At 50.6% G+C, this 24,490-nt stretch overlaps 2 protein-coding genes across 2 annotated transcripts; both read right to left on the bottom strand.

Moving 5' to 3' along the window:
• Positions 1–7,907: 7,907 nt before the first annotated feature.
• LOC103124741 (keratin, type I cytoskeletal 15) lies at positions 7,908–12,242 on the bottom strand. Its single transcript, XM_060203508.1, has 8 exons — positions 11,664–12,242; positions 10,588–10,670; positions 10,315–10,471; positions 9,741–9,902; positions 9,517–9,642; positions 9,128–9,348; positions 8,771–8,796; positions 7,908–8,267 (listed from the first exon to the last, which is right to left on the bottom strand). The coding sequence occupies exons 1-8, from the start codon at positions 12,177–12,179 to the stop codon at positions 8,176–8,178; spliced, it is 1,383 nt and encodes a 460-aa protein (XP_060059491.1). The 5' UTR covers positions 12,180–12,242; the 3' UTR covers positions 7,908–8,175.
• Positions 12,243–18,569: 6,327 nt separating this feature from the next.
• On the bottom strand, positions 18,570–22,958 carry KRT19 (keratin 19). Its single transcript, XM_007535493.3, has 6 exons — positions 22,442–22,958; positions 20,091–20,173; positions 19,702–19,858; positions 19,318–19,479; positions 19,075–19,200; positions 18,570–18,941 (listed from the first exon to the last, which is right to left on the bottom strand). Exons 1-6 carry the CDS (start codon positions 22,847–22,849, stop codon positions 18,687–18,689), a joined length of 1,191 nt encoding a protein of 396 aa, XP_007535555.1. The 5' UTR covers positions 22,850–22,958; the 3' UTR covers positions 18,570–18,686.
• Positions 22,959–24,490: the final 1,532 nt, after the last annotated feature.

Raw genomic sequence — 24,490 nt, 5'->3', positions numbered from 1 at the left:
AGAGAGTCGGGCTATACTGCTGACCACTCAGAAACCACAGTGAAGCCAGGGCTTTAAGCTGACCTCTGGCCCTGAACACCCACCTGCCCTAAACTGATGGCTCAGCTCTCTCATGCTGAAAATGTGTGATTCAGCCCAAAGCAGGAGCTCTCTCTCAGTATAGGATCAAAACTGACAAGAAGGTGATTAATGGAACCTGCCAGGCCCTGAATGACGATCCTCCCAGGGCTGAAGAGCAGGTTCAGCCAACGCCTCGGAGAAGAACAATACTGTAGATCCTCCAAAACCCTGGGAGCACAAATATGGGGTGGCTGTGATGTGCCTCCCCTCAAAGAGCCCCATCCCTCCCAGGCCCTCTCCTGAGTGGGGAGAGGATTCTTCACACTGGAATGCCCCCCCTGATGCATTCTGAACACCAGGGGATGGGGACATACACTGAACCCTCTTAGAGGGCTATGGACAGAGGGCCATCATAGATACCATGTCCCCCTCCAACCCATCCTAGTGAAAAGTGCAGGGTGTGGGGCTGGGGTCACTGCTCACGTATCTTGACTACCTCCTTTGCTTGCAGGCAAAGTCATGCCATATTCCATTTCTCCCCACTAACATTTCCAGCAAAGTAAGAGGGAATGCTGAACACCCCTACAGAAAGGACTGTGCTCAACATATTGTCACTGAGCTTGCATGGCAATGGAAGAGGGGATTTTATGTTTTTAAGGTCATTTTACTGAGGAAATGTCAGTCTAGAGGATTGTCATCACGGGGATACAGTTCCACATCTCCCCAAGATAGGTGTCAGCACACCTCACCTCCACCAAACCATAATCCTCCCCACCACAGGACACTGGGTCCCCAAACCTCTCAGTTTTCCCAGTCTCCAGTCTCCCTCTCTCTGAGTCCTAGATCTGCTGCAATAGACCACAGTCCACTGAAGTTTCACCCTATATATTTCCAAGCTTTGTTTCCTAGTGCCCACCTATGAGTGAGATCATCCAGTATTTGTTCAGGAGAGGCTTTTTACTAGGCCCAAATCATAGATGAAGCAGCTGAAGTCAAGTCACATGCCCAAGGTTACCAGGAAGCTAAGATTTAAACCTGACCTCTGGCCCTCTATAGTGAACTTGATGCTGTCTGCTCAGCCTCACCATGAGCATCAGTGTGTGATGCCCCAGCATTCTGTGTTAAAGGATCATGAAAATCAGGCCAGTCATGTTTTTCTGGAACATTCTCTATGCCATAATGCATTAGCTGTTGTTTCATTATACCTTTTTATTCCAGACACAGAAAGGTGGAGCAACTTGCCCAAATTCAATTCTTTCCCAGTTAAGATTCAAACCTCTGACTTGAAGGTCTACACACCTGAGCCACTGCCTAGAAAATCCCTTTCAGGCCAATGTTAGCTCCATTCCATCCAAGCTAGAACCTCCTTTGTTATCCTCTCTATTCTTGGGCCTGCCATCACACTGTCCTGGCTGTTGGGTGGCCCTGCTTTCCACAGTGCAATCAATCTGGTAAGCTAACCTGTCTGCCAACATGGGCATGGGGGGGTATCTTGGGTATCAGTCAAGGCAGAATGACAGAGTCAGAATTGCAATAGCAACTTTTCCATCAACAACCTTCAGTTACCATGTGGTGAAACTAAGGACCCATAGGCCCAGGCAAGAAAAAATGCATGGATCTCTAACTCCATCAACCAACTAATTGTAGGGCTCCTACTGAAATTATTTCTCTTTTTTATTAGATCGTTTTGTTGGGGAAAATGTTGATTTATAAGACTGTTGTCACAGGTGTACAGTTTTGTATCTCAATCACAGCTTTTTGTTTGTGTGTTTGTTCTTTGTTTTTGTTTTGCTTTGTTTTGTTTGATTGATGTTTTTACCATCACAAGCCCTTCACCACTCCAGGTCAACCTTTTCAGATAAAAAGAGAGAGAGGTAGACTAAGATTTTGTAAGAACTGTGGTAGTTATCATAGGGAGATTGGGGGCACAAAACTTTAATGGTTGGTATACCCTATAACCTTACAATCTTGTAAGCTACTATTTAACACAAATAAATAAATAAAAATTATAAAAGAAAGAGATATGGAGAAGGCAGTAGGAGAAAGATATCACAAAGTGTAGTAGGGTCCCAGCTTGAACCTAGGTCACATGCATGGAAAACCAGGCACCTTTCCAGATGAGCTGTCTTGCTGGTGTTAGGATCATTTTTTAAGTAGAAAATAACAGTATAAAAATTCACTCTTGAGAACTGTATGTATTCAGTCATCCTTGTCATTACTTTTGATGCCCAGAGAGCACTCTAATGAAATGATGTCTGTTTCCTCCCACAATGCCCTTTCTTTTTTATTTTATTTTATTTATTTATTTATATAAAGGAAACACTGACAAAACCATAGGATAAGAGGGGTACAACTCCACGCAATTCCCACCATCAGAACTCTGTATCCCATCCTCTCCCTTGATAGATTTCCTATTTTCTATTCTTTAACCCTCTGGGAGTGTGGAGCCAAGGTCATTGTGGGATGCAGAAGGTGGAAGGTCTGGCTTCTGTAACTGCTTCCCCACTGTAACTGCTTCCCCACTGAACATGGGTGTTGACAGGTCAATCCATATTCCCAGCTTGCCTCTCTCTTTCCCTAGTTCTGGACAGGGTTCTAGGGAATCAGAGCTCCAGGACACATCTGTTGGGAAGTCTGGTTGGCATCATGGTAGCTTCTGAAACCTGGTGGCTGAAAAGAGAGTTGACATATAGAGCCAAACAAGTTGTTGACTACCACAATGCCCTTTCAAGGTCTCTGCTTCTCAGAGTGTCGTCCAGAGTTGCAGGACTACTCATGAACAATGACCCTGAGGCTCAGGCCCAACTGGGCCCCATTTCCAACCTAGAGGCCCTCAGTGGGATCTTACTTCTTCCTCCTCTCCTTCTCCCTGCCCCACATAGGACTCAGAGGTGATTGGCTCACCTTGTCTCAGGGGTCCTCCACAGGGGAGAAACCTCTCCAGACAGCAAACCTGGGACCTCTATGCCTGCCCACCACACACACACACACACACACACACACACACACACACACACACACACACACCTCCTTGGCAGGCCAGTAATGTGGAGCCTCAGAGCTTTGAACCCTTCCATTTCTACAGTGCCTTTTTTAAAATCCCTTTTATACCACCCATCTTCCCAGATTTCCAGAAAGGTCAGCAAAGGATTGACTCTCATCCTGTCATCAACTAACTGTGGCCTCAGGAAAGTCACCCAACCTTTCAGTACCTCCATGACCACAGCTAGAAAACAATCATTAGTTGAGTGTGTGTTTGACACACAAGAGCGCCTGGCAGGCGGAAGGCCGCTATTACCTCCACTTACAAATGAGAAATTCAAGCTCATTCTTGTTAGATGACCTGTCCAAGAATTCATCTGGGCCTCCATCCTGTGCCAACACGTTACTTTACCTCCCTCTCTAGTTCCTGCAGCCAGGTCAGTGGCCACAAAGCACAAGCAAGTGACAGTGCCATTTCTATCTCATTCCTCCCCTCACTAGTATTCTGTCCCCTCTGAACATAACTCTGGGGGAGAACTCTCTGGTGGTGCCTGAGAAGCTGTTTCAAGCGTGCTTTATGTTGCAGGGAAATAAAAGAAAAACATCCAGTGAAGTCACTCAGCTGCAGATGAAGTGGCAAAAGTTACCAGTTCCTTTTTCCACCTGTACTGCCAGCTGCCCCCAGAGAGATAGGTGAGTACCAGATGGGCCCCTGCCCAAGACACTGGTACATTCCAGAGCCATGTCTAAGTCAGGAGCAAGCAAAGAGGAGCAAGTTCATGCATTCTATTGTTGAGTGTTTAGCACCCATTCTGAGGATCCTGGTGCAACCCCTGCTGCCAGAGATCTCACAGCTAGAATTCCCTCTAAGGGCCCAGGTTTAACATCAAGTTGAAGACCACTAAGCTCATCTGGACCAATCAGGTTTCTCCACTTGAAGGTACAGAAACTGAGGCCCAGGAGGGACAAGACAAGCAAAAGCCCAGGGGGAAGGTTATGGGAGGCAAGCCCCACACCTGCTCTGGGAAGCCCAGCCTTAGCAGAGAACACACCCAGGGCCCTAATCTCCTATCCCAGAGCTGCCCCTTCCCTGGCAAAGAAAGGAGGCCTGCTGCCTGCTCCCCAGATTGGCTGGAAATCAAGCCCAACCTCAGCCCGGGGCAGGCAGAAGACAAGGTGTGCCTACTCTGCAGACTATTTAAGGGCTCAGCCAGGCATGAGCTCTTCTGCTCATCCAGGGTCAATCTGGGGACAGGACATGGCACATCCTGAGGCCCTCTCTGCCAGTCTCTCCCAGAATCCCCATGAGCAGGAAAGGGCTTCCAGGGAGATAGAAGGAGCCCTTCTATCCAGCAAGGCTCTGGCTACAGGGGCTGAGCTGAGGCTTGCCTTGTCTCTCTGCTCCTTCCCAGCAGTGGGTTTCTTTGCAAGATAGAAGCAGAAGAAGATCTTTACTGGATGCTTAGAAGGACTGCAGAGAAACCCGAGTTCTGTGCAGCAGGAACAGGAACCAGGACAAGTTCAATCCCCCCAGGCTCAAGAGTCTCAGGGTGTCTGGACATAGCAACTGGTGCTTTGACTTCAGCATGCGTTTAAATGTACTTATTATTATTTATTATTATTATTATTATTACTCTTTTGACTATAGCATTGGTCAACTCTGGTTTATGGTAGTGCCAGGATTGAACCTAAGACTTTGGAGCCTCAGGCACGAAGGTAAACTACTATGCGATCTCTCCAGCTCAGTGTGAGTTTAAATCACAGCATATAAGACCAAAGCTGCAGTTCCAACTGGAACAGCTGTGTGGTAATTTACAGAATAAATGGGCTTTAGTGGTTGGGGATTTGGTTCTGCAGTAGAGCACAGGTCCTGCAAATGTGAGGTCTGTTGTTCAAGCCCCAGCTGTATATATGCCAAAGTAGAGATCTATCTCTCTCTCTCTCTCTCTCTCTCTCTCTCTCTCTCTCTCTCACCCTCCCTCCCTCTCTCTTTAATACATAAATAAGGAAATCTTTTTTTCAAATGAGGTTTCAGGCTGGGAAGATAGCTAAGCTATAGGAGGTATGCCTTGCAGGACTGAGGTCTCAGGTTTGATCCCCAGGGCTACTTCAAATGACAGAGCAATATTCTGGTCTCTAACCCATTCTCTGTCTCTTTCTATATGCATGTATAGATAATAATTAACTTTTTGACTCTTAAAAAAAACTGGGTTTCAGATTAGCATACCTCTTAAGAAAAGTGCTCCCAGCTTCCATTACTCTCATGACATCAGGGAAAAAAAAGGGCTTGGAATCGGACACAGTATCACTGTTCTCAATTTTGTGTTTTCATTCAAATTAGTAAACTTCCTTGAGTCTGTTTCCTCTACTGAACATTGTCCCTGAAGGCTGCAGCGAGAGAAAATGAGACACCCTGCCCAGAGCCTGATGTACTATACACACTTAATAAATGCCCATTCCTGCTGAGTAAATAGCATAGTGGTTTACACAACACATTTTCATACCTGAGACACCAAAGCCCATAGGCTCAATCCCAGTACCACCATAAGCCATAACTGATCAGTGCATTGGTAATAAAGAAATATCTATAGTTAGCTATATAAATATATGTTAATATAACTTAATATAACACATTATATAAAGTTACCTTTCCTTCCTCTAGCTCCAGCAAAGTCTAACCTCAGTACATGTTCAGAAGACATATGCTAGATGAACTCTCCACTTAAAAAGAACAGATGCTGCCCTCTCTCTGATCAAGCCTGCTGGCTAGGAGTTTCACCCAGTGAGACCCACAGCAGTAGAGAAGGCAGGGGGAGGAAGGGCTGGTTCTTCCCTCAAATAATCTGCCGCTGCTCCAGAGTGGAATGCCTCAACCTGCTCTTCCCAGCAAGATTTCCGAATGGGTTCTCGGGGGCCAGGTGCTGGTGCAATCTGGCTGAATGCACATATTACGATGCGTAAAGACCCAGGCTGGAACCCCCAGTCCCCACCGATGGACAAAGCTTTGCAAATGATAAAGCAGTGTTGTAGGTGTTCCTTTTTCTCTCTCCCTCCCTCTCTACCACCCCTTCCCTCTCAATTTCAGCCTGTTTTTATCCAATAAATAACTATAATTTAAAATTTTGAAAACAGGTTTTTCCTTCCCCTCCTCAGCTCCATTCCCTACCCCCTGCACTTGAGCTAGTGTGACCATAACACCCGGAGTCATTCTGTTCCTCATTCCCTGCCCTCTGTTCATGGCTAAAAAGCCCAGAAAAACCAGCCCCAAACCAGAAGTAATAAATCAGTTGTCTGTGAGCTCCACCACAAATGAGCCCAAAGATAGAGGAACTGGAGATGTTTGAGCATTGGGATTTGAACCAAGAGAACAACATCAGTTGATATATCTCAGACATAAGCTTGGGAAAATCAGGAAAGGCTTCCTAGAGCTAGTATCCTTCCCTCCCTGCCTGGCTAGAAAGGAGGAGAGGTTTGAGGGGTATATGTGGTAAAGGTTGAAGCAAGATGGCAGGGCAGCGGCAGTGGGGGGGAGGGGGGAATGAGTACTCTGGCAATGAGCTGTGAAGAGCCAAGGTCTCAGGTCTTAAAACAAGACCGGAGCTTGGAGTCAGACAGATGTGGAGTCTAGTCCCTGCTGTTACTAGCCACTCCTGCAGCCACCATGGCTCATCTCCCTTCCTCCTATCTAAGGCCAGAACAGTGAACCCTGGTCAGCTGCACCCCCTGTCCCCTCTGTGAGTATGAAAGGAGATGGGGTAGGTGTGCCTAGCACATGGTGAGCAAGTGCACGCCCTATAGCCAGTCATTCAGTCCTTCAGATAATACTTCATCCATGGGTCTGGTGTATTGCACCAAAGTAAAGGATTCTGGGGTGGGGTGGGGGTTTTCAGGTCCTGGAATATGATGTCAGAGGAAGACCTAGAAGGGGGTTGAATTGTTATGTGAAAAACTGAAAGGGCCAGGTGGTAGCGCACCTGGTTGAGTGCACATTACAGTGCATAAGGACCCAGGTTCGGGCCCCGGGTCCCTACCTGCAGGGGGAAAGCTTCACGAGTGGTGAGGCAGAGCTGCAGGTGTCTCTCTGTCTCTTTCCCTCTCTATCACCCCTTCCCTCTCAATTTCTGGCTGTTTCTATCCAATAAAAATAATTAAAAATTTTTTTTAAAAACTGAGAAATGTGAACAGGGCTATATGGCATAATGGTTATGCAAAGAAACTCTTATCCCTGAGGCTCCAAAGACTCAGATTCATAGTGAATTCACCTTCCTTACCCCATCTTGAATGCAGCTCAAAGATATCATGTTAAGTGAGATAAGTCAGAAACAAAAGGATGAATGTGGGATGATCTCATTCATAGGCAGAAGTTGAAAAACAAGATCAGAAGGGAAAACTTTAAACAGAACTTGAACTGGACTTTGTGTACTGCACCAAAGTAAAAGACTCTGGGGTGGGGAGGGGGGGTTCAGGTCCTGAAACATGATGGCAGAAGGAGGACCTAGTGGGGGTTATATTGTTATATGGAAATGTTATGCATGTACAAACTATTGTATTTTACTGTTGACTGTAAACCATTAATCCCCCAATAAAGAAATTAAAAAAGAAAAAGAAAATCCCTAGCCCACTGCAAGGCCCACTCTCAGTGTTCCAAATTACCCTGGGGAGATCCTGCCCCCAGCATTGCTCTAAGGATAAACCAAAAGAGCAAGACACCAGGACAGCTTAGGTTTGCCCCTGACCCCCAAACACCCTAGAAAAGAAATCCTGACCATTCAGGAAGAACCCAGAATCGAGGAAATATCAGTATGCAGGCCCTGGACCTCCTCAGAGACCTCCAACAAGAAGAACTGGACATATGACCAGGGAGATTTGCAAAAGGAAAGGAAAGTCTTTATTGCTTGGACAGACAGGGCACAGATGAGCTGCTCCTCCAGTCTCCCTGCTCTAAAGCCAGCAGGAAGGGTTGAAGGGGAAGGGGGGTAGAGCATGCAAAGCACAAAATTAGCTGACCAGGGGCCCTCTGGAGCTGTGCCCTCTACAGGCCGGGGGTGGGGTTGCTTTTCCAGGTTCCAGCTAGTGCTCCCTTAGGCCCAGAAGGGAGAGGTGGAGAAAGATGTCTCTGCAGCATGGGGGTGCTCAAACTTCCCTCTTGTGGGAAGAAACCACCTTTCCATCCATGGTTTCCTCCACGTTGATACGGACTTTGCCTCCATCGCCTCCCAGTGAGGCTAGAGAGAGAGATAATGTGTGTGTGTTTATGTGTGAGAAAAGGGGGACCTCCCCATCTCCCCTCCCTCTCAGGGTGACCAGAAGCTGGACTGAGCACCAGGAGAACTGCACAGCACCACACCCCTGCTGGTGGCCACTACCCAATCTCTCAAGCTGCCAGGAGGCCTGGTATTAAGTCACTCATGGGAGAAGGACAGTGGCTGCAGCAGGGATGCCCCAAAGTGAGTAGTAATGTTCAGGTTATCAAGCTGCACAACAACAGGGAGTGACTTGGGTATCTTATCCTGAGTGCCTGGAGAGCTCTGCCCTGGACTAAGCTTGTTGTATCCTGGGAAGGTTCTCAATCAGCCCTCAGACCCACCTCTCCCGAGGATGCTAGAGGGACCCACTGTGGAAGAGGTCTGGACTGGAATGCTTGGTCTCTCTCTTCCCATCCCAAGGAGAATGGTGACTTCAAAAACATCCCTCTCCCACTCACATGGGACCAGCTAGCCCTTCTTACCTTCCCTGGTGGTGATGCCAGCCATCCTGAAAGAGATAGAGAAGCAGATATGAGCAAAGGGCAGCAGATATGAGCCTGGGTATTCCCAAGGAAGCCCCAACGGATAGCTAAGCAGTCCTTTCTGGTTCACCCACCCCCCACCAGCACCCCCACAAGTTAGAACATCCTGACAGTTGGGGTCGGCAGCCACTTTGCAGACGTTCTCTACAGGGATCCAAAGGAGTGGCAGCTCCAACTCTGACACAGCATCCAGAGCCTATGACTCCTGTTACTCAGTACTCTCCTCACTGTCCCACTGCTGTCCCCTTCAGGTGACTGTCCACCCGGGCTCCCACCAGGGCTCCCCCGCTGCCCCACCTGGCGTCCTGGCCCTCCAGCAGGCTGCGATAGGTGGCGATCTCCTGCTCCAGCCGCGTCTTGATGTCCAGCAGCATCTTGTACTCCTGGTTCTGGCACTCCATCTCACTGCGGAGCTCGCTCAGCTGGGCCTCGATACTGCTGATGATCCCTTGGATCTGCTGCAGCTGCATGGCGTAGCGGCACTCCGTCTCTGCCAGCGAGGTCTCCAGGCCGGCTTTCTGCACGGAGGTGATGGATGGATCAGACTGGAAAGGAAACTACCAGAGACCTGGGGGCGGGGGTGGGGTGGAGGACAGGGACCCTCCTAGGAGCATGCTTGGGAACCTCAAGGCCTGGGAGGGCTGGAGCAGTGAGGGTTGAGTGAGGGGAGCCAAAGGTGTGCCTACCATGCTGAGCTGGGACTGCAGCTCGATCTCCAGCCCTTGCAGTGTGCGTCTCAGGTCTGTGATCTCAGTCTTGCTGGTCTGGATCATCTCAGTATTGGAGGCCACCTCCTTGTTCAGCTCCTCTGTCTGTAGATCATTCACAAGAGCACTGAGCCCCAGGGGGACTCCAAGAGATATGGAGTGGGGGTGATGAGCCAGGGTGGGTGGGAGGTGGTCGGGCCCACCTTGCTGAAGAACCAGGCCTCAGCATCCCGTCGGTTCTTCTCTGCTATGGCCTCGTACTGCTCCCTCATCTCGGCCAGCACTCGGGTCAGGTCCACTCCTGGAGCTGCATCCATCTCCACGTTGACCTGGCCTGCCACCTGGTTGGTGAACTCCTTCATCTCCTATGGGGAAGGTGGGGCCCATTCAGGGGCAGAAGGTGGATAAGAGAGGTCCCACGTGCCCATCTCAGCTCCCTCTCTACCTTACTGTGTGCATGAACTTGGCCTAGCAGCCACCCCAGGCCTGTTTCCCACTGCCCATGAACAGACCTGATTGCATGGGACCCTCAGCTTTGAGGCTCTCTCTGCCTCTCTAGGTCTTCAGAGGAAAGAGCTCAAAGCACTAGGGTCCTCCTGTGAGCTCATGAAGCAAATGGAACTGGCTGGCTATGGGTCAGAGAAGCTGCATCTGTTTTTGTTTGTTTTGTTTTGTTTAGGGGGTGGTGAGGAGGGATATGAGAGGTATGTTTCTGGGACACTAAGCCCTTCAGCCAACTATAAAGAAATGTCATAAGCCCACTCCACTAGCCCCCACCTCCTCGTGGTTCTTCTTCATGTAGGCCAGCTCCTCGTTCAGGCTCTCAATCTGCATCTCCAAGTCCGTCCTGGCCAGGGTCAGCTCATCCAGCACCCTGCGCAGGCCGTTGGTGTCAGCCTCCACGCTCTGGCGCAGGGCCAGCTCATTCTCATACCTGGGAGAAAGAAGGAGCCCAAAGTAAGGAAGGATGGGGGGGTTGAGCTGCTTGAGATGGGGAAGGCTGAGAAAGGCCAAAGGGGAAGGGGAGAAGGGGAGGCAGCTGGGGCGCACTTGAGCCTGAAGTCATCTGCAGCCAGCCGGGCATTGTCTATCTCCAGGATGACTCGAGAGTTGTCAATGGAGGCTGCCAGGATCTGCAGGAGATAGAAGGATGCTAGCTTGAGGACTCCTCCCTCTTCCCTCTCTGCAGCCTAAGCCTGAGGTGGGGCCTCTCATCATTTTTCCCTCCGCCACTTTGGGCCTCCCAGGTAAGTCCAACATCGCTATGAACACCTGCTGCATCGATGAACCCCAGGCCACCTGGACACATGACCTGTGTCCAGGACATGAGAGATCAGAGTCACCTGGAATCCCCTGTGGGGGGTCTCCTGGGGAGGAGTGGGGTGGGATGGGGATGAGTGTCTCTGAATACCCTGCCAACTTCCCCTGTGCTCAGGCTCACTGTTCCCCTGCACCCATGACAAGGTCAGGTGTCTGCAGAAGCCCCCACTAGTGGGGTCCTGGCAAGGAGCATTGTGCAGGAAAAAGGAGCATTGTGTAAGGAAAAGGAGTATTGTGTAAGGAAAGTGAGTGAGTGAGCAGCAGAGCTTTGCTCTCCTAAATCCCAGCAGTGCTTGTGGCCCCAAAGACGCCTGCAAAGAGGGGTCTAGGAGGTGCTGGCATTCAGGACTCTAAAATTTCTCTCACTACTTTTTTTTTTTTTGAGAGAAAGAAAGTTCAGAACACCGCTCAACTCTAACTTATGGTGGTGCTGAGGATTGAACCTGTGACTTTGTAGGATCACGCACAAAAAGTCTTTTGCATAACCACTATGTTTGCATAACCAGCCCACTTACTGGTCTTAAGGAAGAAGTGAAGAGATACTCGGGCAGGGCCTAGCAGGGTATGTGGAACTGACCCACCTCCTCTCTGTCCTCATTCCCAACACCCACCAGCATTGCTGTGTTGAGCAGGTGTACACCAGCATCCACACCTGGAAAGTATTTCCCCCGTCCCAAGATGAACAGTTATGCACTGATAGCCACTGCCTGGACAGGAAAGGATTCCCTCAAGCAGCAGGACTACTGACAAGAGGGACACACAGGATCCCTGCCACCTGCTCCCCTCCTTGACACCCAAGATCTCACCTTGTCCCTCAACTCTTCGATGGTCTTGTAGTAGTGGCTGTAGTCACGCTCAGGGCTGGAGGGGCTCTGCTTCTGGTACCAGTCACGGATCTTCACCTCCAGGTCGGCGTTGGCCTCCTCCAGGGCACGCACCTTGTCCAGGTAGGAGGCCAGGCGGTCGTTGAGGTTCTGCATGGTGATCTTCTCATTGCCAGAGAGGAGGCCACCATCGCCACCACCAAAGTCACCAAAGCCACTGCCAAAGCCCCCACCAAAGCCACCTCCAAGGCCACCTCCATAACCACCCCCAAAGCCACCACCTGCCCCACCACCAAAGCTGCAGCTCATGCCACCCCCATGGCCCCCTCCCAACCCTGAAGAAACAAACCTAGCAGAGGAAGCAGAGATGCTGCGGCTTCCACCACCCCCGCTGACACTCCTGCCTCCAAAGCCCCCTCCTCCGGCTAGGAGGGAGGCGCCCCGGGTCGAGCCACCCCCAAAGGTAGAAGACGAAGTCTGCAGAAACGAGGTGCTCATGGCCAGGCAGCAGGTGGGCTCCCGGGAAGATGGGCAATGCTGGAAGAAGACAGGAACTGTGGACTGGCAGACACCAGAGCCAGGCACCTTATATATACCCCTCAGAAGGTGTTGTGTGATCTGTCTCCTCCCCCAAAGGGAAGCCAACTCCCTCTGCATTCCTGACAAGCACAGCTGCCTGAACACCTTAAAGCTGTTAGTGTGGAGTTTTTCTTCTTTTTTTAATGCAACAAAAGAGGCGATTCAGAATGAACAGTGCTTTGCCCCGGGCCATAATTTTAACACTTGGATTTCAGGTTCATCTCTGCACTCTGGATGAACACGGGAAGTGGCAGGCAGGGAGCAAGGTCCTGTGGCAGCTGCACCCAGCCCCAAGTCTCAAGCCCCCAGGCAGCCAGTCCCCCTCACTTCCCATAGCTGTTCCCTTTTGTCAGATCTAAGAACCTACAAGTGAGCCTCTCTGTGACTTCTGCAAAGCAGTAGCTTCTGGGGCTGGGTAGACAAAGGTGCAAAGGAACAGACCCAGGTCAGGAAAGGGGTCTTAAATAAAATCCCAGCTGATATGACCAGAGGGACCAGCATCTGTCACCCTGATGTCTAACTAAATTTTTCTCTCCCCGCCTTCCTCCCCTCCCTTGCCTGCAGCCTCTCCTATCTCCCTGGCTCCTCCAGCCCCCAACCCTCAGATCTCCAGCCCCACTGAGCTGGCACTCTCTCCCAAAAACCATCAGGCTCCAGGCTGGCAAGGGGCTGATTAATAGTCTTGCCACCTGCCAGCTGCACATGTCACCAAACCTTTGCTTGCTCCTGGTTCATGTTGAGACAAACCTCTGCAGATAAGACAGGAGCAAGTTCCAGGAAGCCCCTGCTCTCTCTATCTCTGCAGAGGCAAGTTGATGCATGACAGCACCAAATTAAACCCCATGTGTTTTGTAGGGCACTGCAGGGCTGAGGAGGAAGAAGCTAGAGAGGCCTGGCTGACAGACTGAAAGATGCTTAGACCAAGGCAGCCCCTCCCACAGCAGGCTGCTAGACCAGAGTTGAAAATTCAGAAGAGCCCTCTCCTCTGCCCTAGAGCTCAGGGAACAGATTTCCAGAGATGTATTCCTAGCCCACTGACCCTGACTCCAGGGCTCAGAGAGAGCCAGAGGCTGGGAGGTGAGCAGGAGTGAGCTGCAAAGTCTCCTGATCTAGGGGTTCAAATCCTGCCCCTGTTCATTACTGCTTGTGAGCCCATTACAATGGGACTCTGCTCTCCCAGGGAATCCCTGCAGTCTAAGAGCCTCCAACCTGATTCCCCATTTCCTTAGGGACTTGAGAGGCGGGGTGCATACAGGGTCCCTCACCAAGAGAAATGAGGAGGGACTTCAGTCCCAGGGCATCAAAGCACACCATATGAGTTGCTTTTCTTGACCATGTCCTTTTAGAGCTGACACCTGCTTAGGTAATGCTATTATTGCTATTATTGGTGTGATAACAGCAATTTCCCACTTCCACCATACATTTCATGGTTTACAAAGCACTTTTGCACCCATTTCCTCTAGCCCTCCTCATGCAGAGGATGATCTGTTTTTTGGATTTTTTTTTTTTTTTGTCTGTTTTGTTTTGTTGTCTCCAGTGTTATCTCTGGGGCTCAGTGCCTGCAATACAAATCCACTTCTCCTGGCGGCCATTTATTTGATTTTTTTTTTTGATGAGACAGAAAGAAATTCAAAGAGGAAGGGAAGATAGAAAGGGAGAGAGACAGAAAGATACCTGCAGATGGGGGAGCCAGGAGCTCGAACTGGAATCCTTTCCAGGACTTTACACTTTGTACTATGTGTGCTTAACCCAGTGCACTACCACCCAGCCCCTCCACCACCTCTGTTTCAGAGGGATTAAAACTGTGCTCAGAGAGGGTAAGTAATTTATGCAAGTTGGCACAGCCAGTAAGGGACATTGCCAGGATTCAAGTAAATCTACTGACAACCCTGCCCCACACCTCAAGCAGAAGACATAAAAAGTGGTCCCCTGCCCAGAGACCCCAGATCCCTGCACCTGAGTGCTGGTTAGGTTGGGATGAGCTTCTCCTCATCCAGCATCACAGCCACTCTGATCTCCCAGGGCTGGATCTAGACAGTGCTGTATTGTCTCGTGGGTGGGAGAATATTGTCTTTTCCTCTGAAAGAAAAATAATCAAAGTCAGATCAGCCATAGCTCATTAAAACCTCTGCAGACAGAAGGGCCCCAGCAACTAACACGTGAACAATCACACGCAGTCACCCTGGGGTGAGGGAGGGCTGGACCCCAGCCAGCCCCTCTTTTGTACTCACACTCTGCTCCAACAGCCTCTTGAAGTAGTCTCCCTCCAGTCTCCAGTCCATGGTGGAGGCAGCAGCGCCATGTCACAAATCCCTGCTTTCAGTCTAAATAGCTCTGGGTGGGACTCAGGGGCCAGTACACTAGCACCAGGCTGGTAAGGCTGGCTGCAGTCAGGGAGGGAGCTCTACTAATCTCTGCCCAGGCTGCACCCCCCATCATTGGGCAGCTATCCAAATGTGCTATCGGTTTCCATCCTTGGCCCACTGCTGACAGACAGACTGTCCACAGTGCTTGCTGTCTTTCTCTGCTTAGGATGGGGGTATGCATCCCGGTGGGGAAAGCCTAGGATGGACTCGACCATTGCTCTGATTCAACATTTCTGAGCCAGGTTCCCAACTTTAAAATGAGCCATTTTGCATGTGCACAATAGGCAGAGGGGAAGCAGTCTACATGCTCATCACCAGATGACTGGATAAAGAAGTTATGGTGGTAGGGGGGATATGAGGCCTTTATTCAATGAAATACTAGTCTGCAATTTAGAAAGATAATATTGTATCCTTTGGAACAAAGTAGATGGAACTGGAGGTGACTATGCTTAGTGAAAGACACCTACCAGATGGCTTGGCTCAGAGATATGGAATCTAAAAAATTGAAACACAGAAGAAAGAAAGAAAGAAAGAAAGAAAGAGAGAGAGAGAGAGAGAGAGAGAGAGAGAGAGAGAGAAAGAAAGAAAGAAAGAAAGAAAGAAAGAAAGAAGGAAAGAAGGAGGAAGGAAGGGAGGAAGAGAGAGAGGGAGGGAGGGAGGGAGGGAAGAAGGGGAAGGCAGGGAGGAGGAAGGGAAAGGAAAGCAAAAGGAAAGATAAGGAAGGAAATACACAGTAACCAGCTATGCCTCTAAGACTTTGTGACAAGTGTAATGTTGTCAAGGGGGTGAGAAAGGCACAGAACTTTGGTAATAGGTGCAGTGTGGAACTGTAGCCCTGTAATTTCATAATCTTGTAAACCATTATTAGATCACTAATAAAAATGTTCACCAAAACAGCTAAAATAAATAAATAAATAAGGATGTCAGGCGGTAGTACAGCAGGTTAAGCGCAGGTGGCGGAGTGCAAGGACCGGCATAAGGATCCCGATTCAAGCCCCTGGCTCCCCACCTGCAGGGGAGTCGCTTCACAGGTGCAGGTGTCTATCTTTCTCTCCTCCTCTCTGTCTTCCCCTCCTCTCTCCACTTCTCTCTGTCCTATCCAACAACAACAACATCAGTAACAACAACAACTACAACAATAAAACAACAAGGGCAACAAAAGGGAATAAATAAATATTTTTAAAATAAATAAATAAATAGTTGTAACTGATCCAATTTTTTTTCCACTTAAATGAGAATACATAGAGCAGTCAAAATCCTGAAGACAGAAAGTGTGATGGCAGTGACCAAGGACTGGGACAGGGAGTTGTCCAATAAATAGAGTTTTAGCTTCATAAGACAAGCAGTGACAGGGCTAGATGGGGGTGGTGGCTGCAGAGTAATGAGAATACTTTCAATGCTGCTAGATCAGACTCTTCAAATGGTCAAGAAGGTGAAGCCTATGTTGTGTGCATCTAAAAAGAAAGAAAATTGGACCATTATTGCTGACACCCAACTTAGGGGCCACAGTGAGCACAGTGATGGCATATAAGAAGAAGGGCTTCCATGAACATTAACTCCATTCACACCCCTTCCCCAGAGATGGGATGTAAGGCCTGAGGCCTAGAGGCTGACCTGGGAGTTCTTCCTTTCTCAGGCATTCAGTGACTGTGGAGAGCTGTGGTTTCTCTCTCAGAAGCTTTAGTTACCAATCAGGAAAATGGACAGAATCCTGTCCAGTCTGACTCAGAGAAAACGCTTTGCAAAAAGCAGTAGACATGATGACAGAAAGCTGTATCCTCAATGGCCTCTTTCTCTCTCCCTCTCTCTCCTCTATTCCAGCATCTCTTGTTACAGTCTATCTCTAGATCTAGTTCCCAGGGTGAAAGGAAAAGCACCCCTACCTCTACCCTCACTCCACACTCACACAAAGGCAGCCTTTATTCCTCACTCCCAGACTTAAGTCCCAGTTCCCCTGCCACACCTGCTGGCTCAGACCTTGCCCCACAGCCACATTCCAGGGGCCTCTAGGGCACAAGAGAGTTTTAACTCTGACAACAGAGGCTTTTTATCAACAAAAAAGGGTCCTCTCTGGGAAGTCCTAGCTGGGACTTCTGGACTCCTACAGCCTGTCCACCCTCCGACTCTGAGGGTGAGGGGAACTGTGGGTGCTGGTGGGGTGGTCAGAGCAGAACAGCTCAGAGGAAGACACATTGGTGCTCCTGACCACAGGCTGAGGGGAGAGTTGCGCTCTGGGTTCACAGGCCCATGATGTGACCATAATAATAAACCCCTCCAATGGTGGGGACACAGAAGTCTGGTGGTGGGTGTGGTGTAATCTTACAATCTTGTAACCTACTATTCAGTCACAAATTAAAAAAAGAAAGAAAGAGGGAGTCAGGCGGTAGCGCAGTGGGTTAAGCGCAGGTGGCACAAAGCACAAGGACCGGCAGAAGGATCCCGGTTCAAGACCCCAAGCTCCCCACCTGCAGGGGAGTCGCTTCACAAGCGGTGAAGCTAGTCTGAAAGTCTCTATCTTTCTCTCCCTCTGTCTTCCCCTCCTCTCTCCATTTCTCTCTGTGCTATCCAACAACAACGACATCAATAATAACTACAACAATAAGACAAGGGCAACAAAAGGGAATAAATATTTTTAAAAAGAAGGAAAATAAAGAAAGGAGCAAAGAAACAAAGAAAGGAAGGAAAAGAAAAATAAATAAATCCCTCCAAAACCCACAGGAAAATGGTGAAAAGAGTGCTTCCTTCAGGACTAGCCTGGGATATGGCAGGACCATGGACACAGCACTGGATACATATCCAGTTGTCTAAAGGAGAACCTCTTGCCCCCACAGGCTCAGCCTACTGCCCCCTCAAATACCCTTAGCTTTATCAGATCTACTGGGCCTCTCCCCCGTGTGGAAGTGGGGCTCCCTAATTTATTTACCTTTAATTGGCCTCTATTCTTGGCAGCGGAGCTAGAAACCACAGGGCAGGGCCATACCCACCCAAGGGCACATTTGTACCAGGAAGCTGGGACTTGTAGTCTCTAGCCCCAGGACTGGCCCTGAGCAAGCCAGTCTGGGGGTCTGTGTGGGAGGTCTGGGTCACAGCTAGGTCCTGTTCCAGGCTCCGGGCCCAGACAAGGCCTAGTGGGAGTAAGGGTCTTATTCAGGGGAGCAGGGAGTGAGTAAATGTGTTTGCACCTGCACACTGACACACACCAACAGCATACCTGCTCTGTCCTGTGCTGAGAGGCCTGCCCCCTTATTCAGACTCTGACCTTAAATCTCAGTTTCTCCTGCAATGAGGTGGAGAAGTGTATCAGTAACATCCAAGCCAGGAGATCCCTGCACTATACCTCACATGAAGTCAGACTAGCACGTGTGTGGACCTGGCACAAGGAGATGGGTGCAGGTTGTTGATATGGTGGGCTAAGAATCAGAAAACCCATATTCTGGCCCCAGCTTTGTCATGCAGTGGCTCTACGGCCTTGGACAGGTAACTGAGCCTCTCTGAAACTGTTCCTTGCAACTTACACAACCTCTCAAGAATTTTGGGATGAAATAGCACAAGAATGCTGCTCAGCAAACATGTAATTTACTCTTAGGGAAGTATAGAGAAAAGAGAACTAAATCCTGAAGTCAAAACTGCAGTTGCAAATCCCACCTTTACATATCTATTAGAACAGTAATGTGCACACAGCAAACTGCTTCACCTCTGAAGCCTCAGTTTACCTCTCTATAGAAGAGGAGCAATGCTGATTGCACAAGCTTGTTTTAAGGAGCAGGTAAGAGCCATGAAAACTTCTGCAGGTGGAAATTTACATGGGTAAGTTGGGGCTGGTAAGTACACTCCCTAACCTCATCCAGGACAGAGTATATTTTGGTTCATATAAAATCTAAACAGGACTGAGACCTTGGCCCTTCTCCATGGGCTCAAATAAAACACCCAAACGTTCCCTCCCTTCAGTCATAAGGTTTTATTGGTAGTTTAGGGGAAGAGCTGGGGCCAAGGGTCCCTCCCCTCCCATGCCCCTATACGCCTCTACAGGGAAAGGCAAGCTTCCCAGGAGGCTGGGGGCTCAGAGGGCCTTGGCAGTGGGCAGGTTGTTGTAGAGGGCATCCTGGCCCTCCAGCAGGCTGCGATAGGTGGCGATCTCATGCTCTAGCCGTGATTTGATGTCCATGAGCTGCTGGTACTCCAGGTTCTGCCGCTCTGTGTCAGCGCGCACATCACTCAGCTGGGCCTCAATGCTGCTGATCAGTGCCTGGATCTGTGCCAGCTGGACCCCATAGCGGGCTTCTGTTTCCGCCAGTGTGCCTTCCAGGGCGGCTTTCTGAGGGCAGAGGCAGGGAAGGAAACTCAGTGGAGCCCCATGCCCAGAGAGAGCATATGGGCAGAGCCAAGGCTCAGGCTTCCCAAAGCCTCAAGGGCAACAGTGTGCCTCCCTGGGACCGAGAAGCTCCTACCATGCTGAGCTGAGACTGCTGCTCAATCTCCAGCCCCTGGAGTGTGCGCCGCAGGTCGGTGACCTCCGTTTTGTTCATCTTCAGCTGCTCTGTGTGGCCTGCCACCTCCCGGGTCAGCTCCTCAGTCTGCAATAGAAAAGGAAGGGGAGGAAGGAAAACACTGAGTCTGATCTAGCCCCCAGGGGGGCATCAAGCCACTTCACCCCCACCGCAGCCCCAAAGGCACCTGTGCCCTCTCCGTACCTGGCTGGCGAACCAGGCTTCAACATCCTTCCGGTTCTTCTCAGCCATGACCTCATACTGGCTTCTCATGTCACTCAGGATCTTGGCAAGGTCAACGCCTGGAGCAGAATCCACCTCCACACTGACCTGGCCACCCACCTGGCCCCTCAGGGCACTGATCTCCTAGAAAGACCCAACAGAGGTGGGCATGTCAGAGTTGAGACTGCTGGGCCCAGGCCAGGTCACTTCCCAGACCCTTGGCCACAGGGGGGATGGTTTTAGGTACAGACCCAGGAATCAGTACTGGGAGAAAGCCTGGAAACTGGCAGGCAGCTCCACCCCCAGGGCCACTCTGGGGGAGAGCTGCTCAGCTGGGAGACCCGGGCAGGAGGACTTGAAACTGACCTCCTCATGGTTCTTCTTCAAGTAGGCCAGCTCCTCCTTCAGTCCCTCAATCTGCATCTCTAGGTCGGCTCTGGCCAGGGTCAGCTCATCCAGCACCCTGCGCAGGCCATTGATGTCGGCCTCCACGCTCATGTGCAGGGCCTGCTCTGTCTCAAACCTTCCAGAAGAAATAGTTAAGTTAGGCCAACCTTTCTTTTGCATTTCTGAGCACTTTCTCACCTCCAGGGCTCTGGAGGCTATGGGGGAGGAGGAGGGAAGGGAGAACTGCCTCCAGCCTGCTAGTGTGTGAGGACACAGTCTATGTCCCCCACACACTGTGTTGAACCCCACAAGGGCCTGAGTGGTCCTTCCTCATCTGCCCTGGTTTCTGCCCCAGAGCAGAGACTCACTTGGTTCGGAAATCATCTGCAGCCAGGCGGGCATTGTCAATCTGCAGGACAACCTTGGAGTTCTCAATGGTGGCATCCAGAATCTGTATGAAGAGAAGGAGGCAAGAGGCTGACACAGCCCACCTGCTTCTCCCCAGGGGACAGAGAGCAGCAAAGGAGTCTATCCCTCTCCTTAGAGACTCTAGCTAGCTCCCCTCAGAGATCCTAATGGCTTCTCTCTGGGAAGTGTTAGAATCAGTCCAGGCGGCCCGTGATTGCAGCAGAAGAAACCATACTAGAAAGCTGTGTGTGTTTAAGATTGGGTGGGGGGGGGTGGGGGGGGGAGTAACCAGAGAAAGTTTCTGAGATCTGTGCCCAAGGGTCTCAAGCCTCTAGCATTCAGTAGCCCAGATGCAGGGAGGGATGCAGGGAGGTCTGCATCCTCCCTCCACACACACACACTCAAAGCACATTCTCCCTTCAGAGAAGGGGAGTCCACATGTGGAACATCTGTCTTTGTACCAGCACTCTGCACCTTGTCTTCCATGCCAAGTCAGCAAGTCCTCCTATTTAGCAGAGGTGAGTACTGAAGCCCAGCACCCCTCTTCCAAATCACCTCCATCTGACCTCTTTGACCCAGGGGCACATGATTGATTAAGGTGCTTGGATTCAGCATTTTTTTAAAAGTAGGTTCTGTGTTACCCCTTGTCTTCCTACAGGGTGGTGATGTGTATCATTTTAAAGAAATAGAACTGAATATAAAATATCAGAAAGACTGTCCACAGTTGGGTAAGAGTTGTTTCCAGAAACTACTGCCTAATTTATGTGCATGTGAGACAATGGATGATGGTAGCTAATAAATGAATTTTTAACCTTTTTTTTTAATTTATCATTCTGGGTTTTTTTGTTTGTATGTTCGTTTTATTTGTTTGTGGATTGAGAAATCAAGGAGGGAGAGGGAGACAAAAAGGGAAAGATAAAAAGGGACCTGTGACACTGCTTCACTGCTCATGAAACTTTCCCCCTGCAGGTAGGGGCCAAGGGTTTGAACTTGGGTCCTTCATTATAACTGGGTGTGCCACCGCCCGGCCCCCATATATGAATTTCATATTGTAGGTCACGAATTTATAATAGTGAAAACACCGTCCAGGGTAGTCATTTACATACCTACCTTTTCCTCCTTGTCTTGGAACCAGGCACCCTGCCCAGTACAGGTTGGGGACTGGCTGTGCTGTGGGAGCTTCAAATTTGGAGATCTACACTGTGTCTCCTCAGACTGACTTCTGAGAAATATCTTATTTTCCAACCCTCTCCTAGGGAGTCCAGTGGCAGCGCAGCAGTTTAAGCGCAGGTGGCACAAAGCACAAGAACCAGCATAAGGATCCCTGTTCGAGTCCCTGGCTCCCCACCTACAGGAGAGTCGCTTCACAGGCGGTGAAGCAGGTCTGTGGGTGTCTCTCTTTCTCTCCCCCTCTCTGCCTTCCCCTCCTCTCTCCATTTCCCTCTGTCCTATCCACCAATGACAACATCAATAACAACAGTAATAGCTACAACAATCAAAATTAAAAAAAAAAAAAAAGGGCAGCAACACTCCCCTGTAGGAGGAGACCGACCAAGCCCCACCTTTACAGGCCCTTGGTTGTGTGACACACACACACTCATCCTCACTCTATGAGCCTGTGTCTGGACCTTGAGTCTCCAGCACAAGGCTGTCCACCCACACAGGACAGTCCACAGCTGCTTCATCGGACCTGTAAGTAGGTTTTCACAAGCAAAGGACGCCAGGGTCTCTGCACAAATTGTCCTTCCTTAGCTGGCCAGGGGCCACAACTGGCCTCTCCCATTCTTCCTAGGGCTCCTCTAAAATCCAGTGTCCCCGCCCCGCCCCGCCCCTCGGTAGAGAAGAGGCGCCAGCCAGCCAGCGCTGGAAACCAGACTTCAGAGGCCTGAGAGAAGGAATGCAGAGGGGCCACCCCCAGCTGTGCCAGGTTCCTCCCAGGCGGAATTCTTGAGTTGTCCTAATAAAGGCCCCTAAGGCTGATGAATATGAGCTATCTATAGCCCTGTCCAGTCTCCTGCGGCTCCTTCTGAGCCCCTTCCCCAACTCTGTCCTGCTCTCGCCTTCGCACCCCACCCACACCTGGGCGCTCAGAGTTCCAGGTCCCACCTGAGCCTCCCTTTCTTGTCCCATTGTCAGGCCCTCCTCACCGGTCCCTTTCTCTGGGCTCCACCCTGAGGTCCCTCCCACGTCCTAACGGGCCGGATCCTCCCACCAGCCAGGAGGTGGCTCCACCGCCAGCTAGCTGCCGCCTGGCCTCGCCCCGGCCCTCGGGGCAGGGTTCCGGCAGCAGGTGCACTTCCCCGCCGCCCACCTGGCCGCGCAGGTCCTCGATGGTCTTCAAGTAGTGATCGTAGTCGCGGGCCGGCCCGGGGCCCTGCTTCTGGTACCAGTCGCGGATCTTCACCTCCAGGTCGCCATTGGCCGTCTCCAGGTCGCGCACCTTGTCCAGGTAGGAGGCCAGGCGGTCATTGAGGTTCTGCATGGTCATCTTCTCGTTGCCGGCCAGCAGCCCGTCGGAGCTGAGCAGGGCGCCGCCGCCGTAGCCCCCCGAGGAGGACGAGGACAAGAAGCGCGCCGACGAGATGGACACGCCGCGGCCGCCCGAGCCCCCGTGGATGCTGGGCGCACGGAAGGCGCCCCCCGCCCCGAAGCGCAGGGCGCCTCCGCCCAGGCCCCCGAAGGACGAGGTGGCGGACTGGCGGTAGTTATAGGAAGTCATAGCGAAGGAGGAAGCGGACAGCGGGCAGCACTGGCCAGCGGAGTCCAAGTGGCGGGAGGAGTGGTGAGGCGGTCACCTGGCGCCTTTTATACCCCGGCAGGCAGGAGGAGGGATGGGGACGGAGTGGGGCAGACATCTGATGCCCCAGGAATTTTCAAGCTCCTGAATGCAAATACGGGCCTTCTCCCCATTGGTCAGTTCCCGCGGGCTCTGCCCCCAGCTCTCCCCCTCCCTCAAGAGAGGCTTCCACCCTCAGGGCTGCCACACCCCTACCCACTCTGGAAACCCAAGCTCACACCCCGCTATTACACTCATTAGGATCTTCCCCGAATTCCTCACATGAACACCCTTAGGCAGTTCCCAAATGCTCAGTCTGACTTTCCCCCACTAAGACATGTCCCCCTCGCACACACCTTCCAGGAATTAAGTTCTCTCCTGTTGTGTCCACAGGGTCAGGAATCCCCTTCCATAAACTTGTCCTCAGTCCCTTCCTTGTGATCAAAATGAACTCCCACCTCCATTCACCAGTCTCCTACAGCCCACTGGGAATTAGGGCCTCTCAGGCCTAATTAGGTCCTGGCCGCCTCTGACTCTCAGAGCAGGTGCTCTGGGCTACACATTTCCCTGTCTTGGAGAGACAAAGCTGCCCCACCCTGTAGTGGCTACCTGGTGCCCTGGGTGACAATAGGCTTCCTAGGGCAACTGCAGGGAGAGTTCCTTTGAACTGTAAAGGACACCTTGAAATGACAGCCCCAAACAAAAACCCGACCCCCACTGAGGGGGTTCCACTTCCACACCCCAACCTGGATAATCTACACCCTTCCAGCCCCCACATGTTTCCATTAAATGCAGATTTCTTTAAAGATTCCTTTGTTTTTTTATGAAAAAAACCCCAATTCAGCATTCAGCTCTGGCTTATGGTGATGCCTGTGGTTGAGCCTGTGGTTGAACGTTGGACCTCTGGGGTCTCGGGCATATAAATCCTGTGCTTTAACGCATTGAGTTACCTCCCTGGCCCTCAAGCAATTTTTTTAAAGTGCTTTAGCTGTTCCATGCAGAATCTAACTTGCTGTTGAGACATTTAACACTTCCTCTCAGCTCAAGCTTGTGAATATCTCAGGAAGAAGTCAGAGTCTGAAGTCTTCGTGCCCAATATTCCTGACCCATGCCTGGGTGAATAAATGAATTGCAAACAGGGATCTCCAAAATACCCACACAAAGTGCAGAATTTCTATAAAAAGAAAGGAGGAGGAGGAAGAAGAGGAGGAGGAGAGGCCCCTCCTTGAGAGCATCAAACCTCATGTTTGAGAATCCAATGCCTTACCCACTGCACCACCTCCTACCCAGCTACTTTATAGCTTTGCAGAGCCAGGGCCCCTGTCACAATGCAGGGCATTGTTCTCATGGTTCTTTATCTTTCTTTTTTAATAGGACAGAGAAAAAATGAGAGAGGAGGAGGATGAAGAGAAGGCGAGATAAAGTGAGACACCTGCACACTGCTTCACCACTTGTGAAGCTTCCCTCCTACAGATGGGAACCAGGGGTTTACAGATAGTAATAAGTACATTCAACCAGTTGCATGATTGCCCACCTCTTCCCCCACCCTTTTTTTTCCCTTCCCATCCTTATGGCAGGGCAGCC

This window comes from Erinaceus europaeus, chromosome 12, assembly GCF_950295315.1.
Source record: "Erinaceus europaeus chromosome 12, mEriEur2.1, whole genome shotgun sequence".
Classification (NCBI taxonomy): domain Eukaryota; kingdom Metazoa; phylum Chordata; class Mammalia; order Eulipotyphla; family Erinaceidae; genus Erinaceus; species Erinaceus europaeus.
This window is presented reverse-complemented; position numbering and strand designations above follow the sequence as displayed.

Excerpts from the sequence above, each read along its gene's own strand:
- KRT19 (XM_007535493.3), bottom strand. The coding sequence starts at position 22,849 with ATGACTTCCTATAACTACCGCCAGTCCGCCACCTCGTCCTTCGGGGGC. Across the intron at positions 20,174-22,441 it reads TCGAGGACCTGCGCGGCCAG|ATTCTGGATGCCACCATTGA; the intron begins GTGGGCGGCGGG and ends CTCTTCATACAG. Across the intron at positions 19,201-19,317 it reads AAGCCTGGTTCGCCAGCCAG|ACTGAGGAGCTGACCCGGGA; the intron begins GTACGGAGAGGG and ends TTTCTATTGCAG.
- LOC103124741 (XM_060203508.1), bottom strand. The coding sequence starts at position 12,179 with ATGAGCACCTCGTTTCTGCAGACTTCGTCTTCTACCTTTGGGGGTGGC. Across the intron at positions 9,349-9,516 it reads TGCAGTCCCAGCTCAGCATG|AAAGCCGGCCTGGAGACCTC; the intron begins GTAGGCACACCT and ends ACCTCCGTGCAG. Across the intron at positions 8,797-9,127 it reads CTGGAGGGCCAGGACGCCAG|GATGGCTGGCATCACCACCA; the intron begins GTGGGGCAGCGG and ends TATCTCTTTCAG.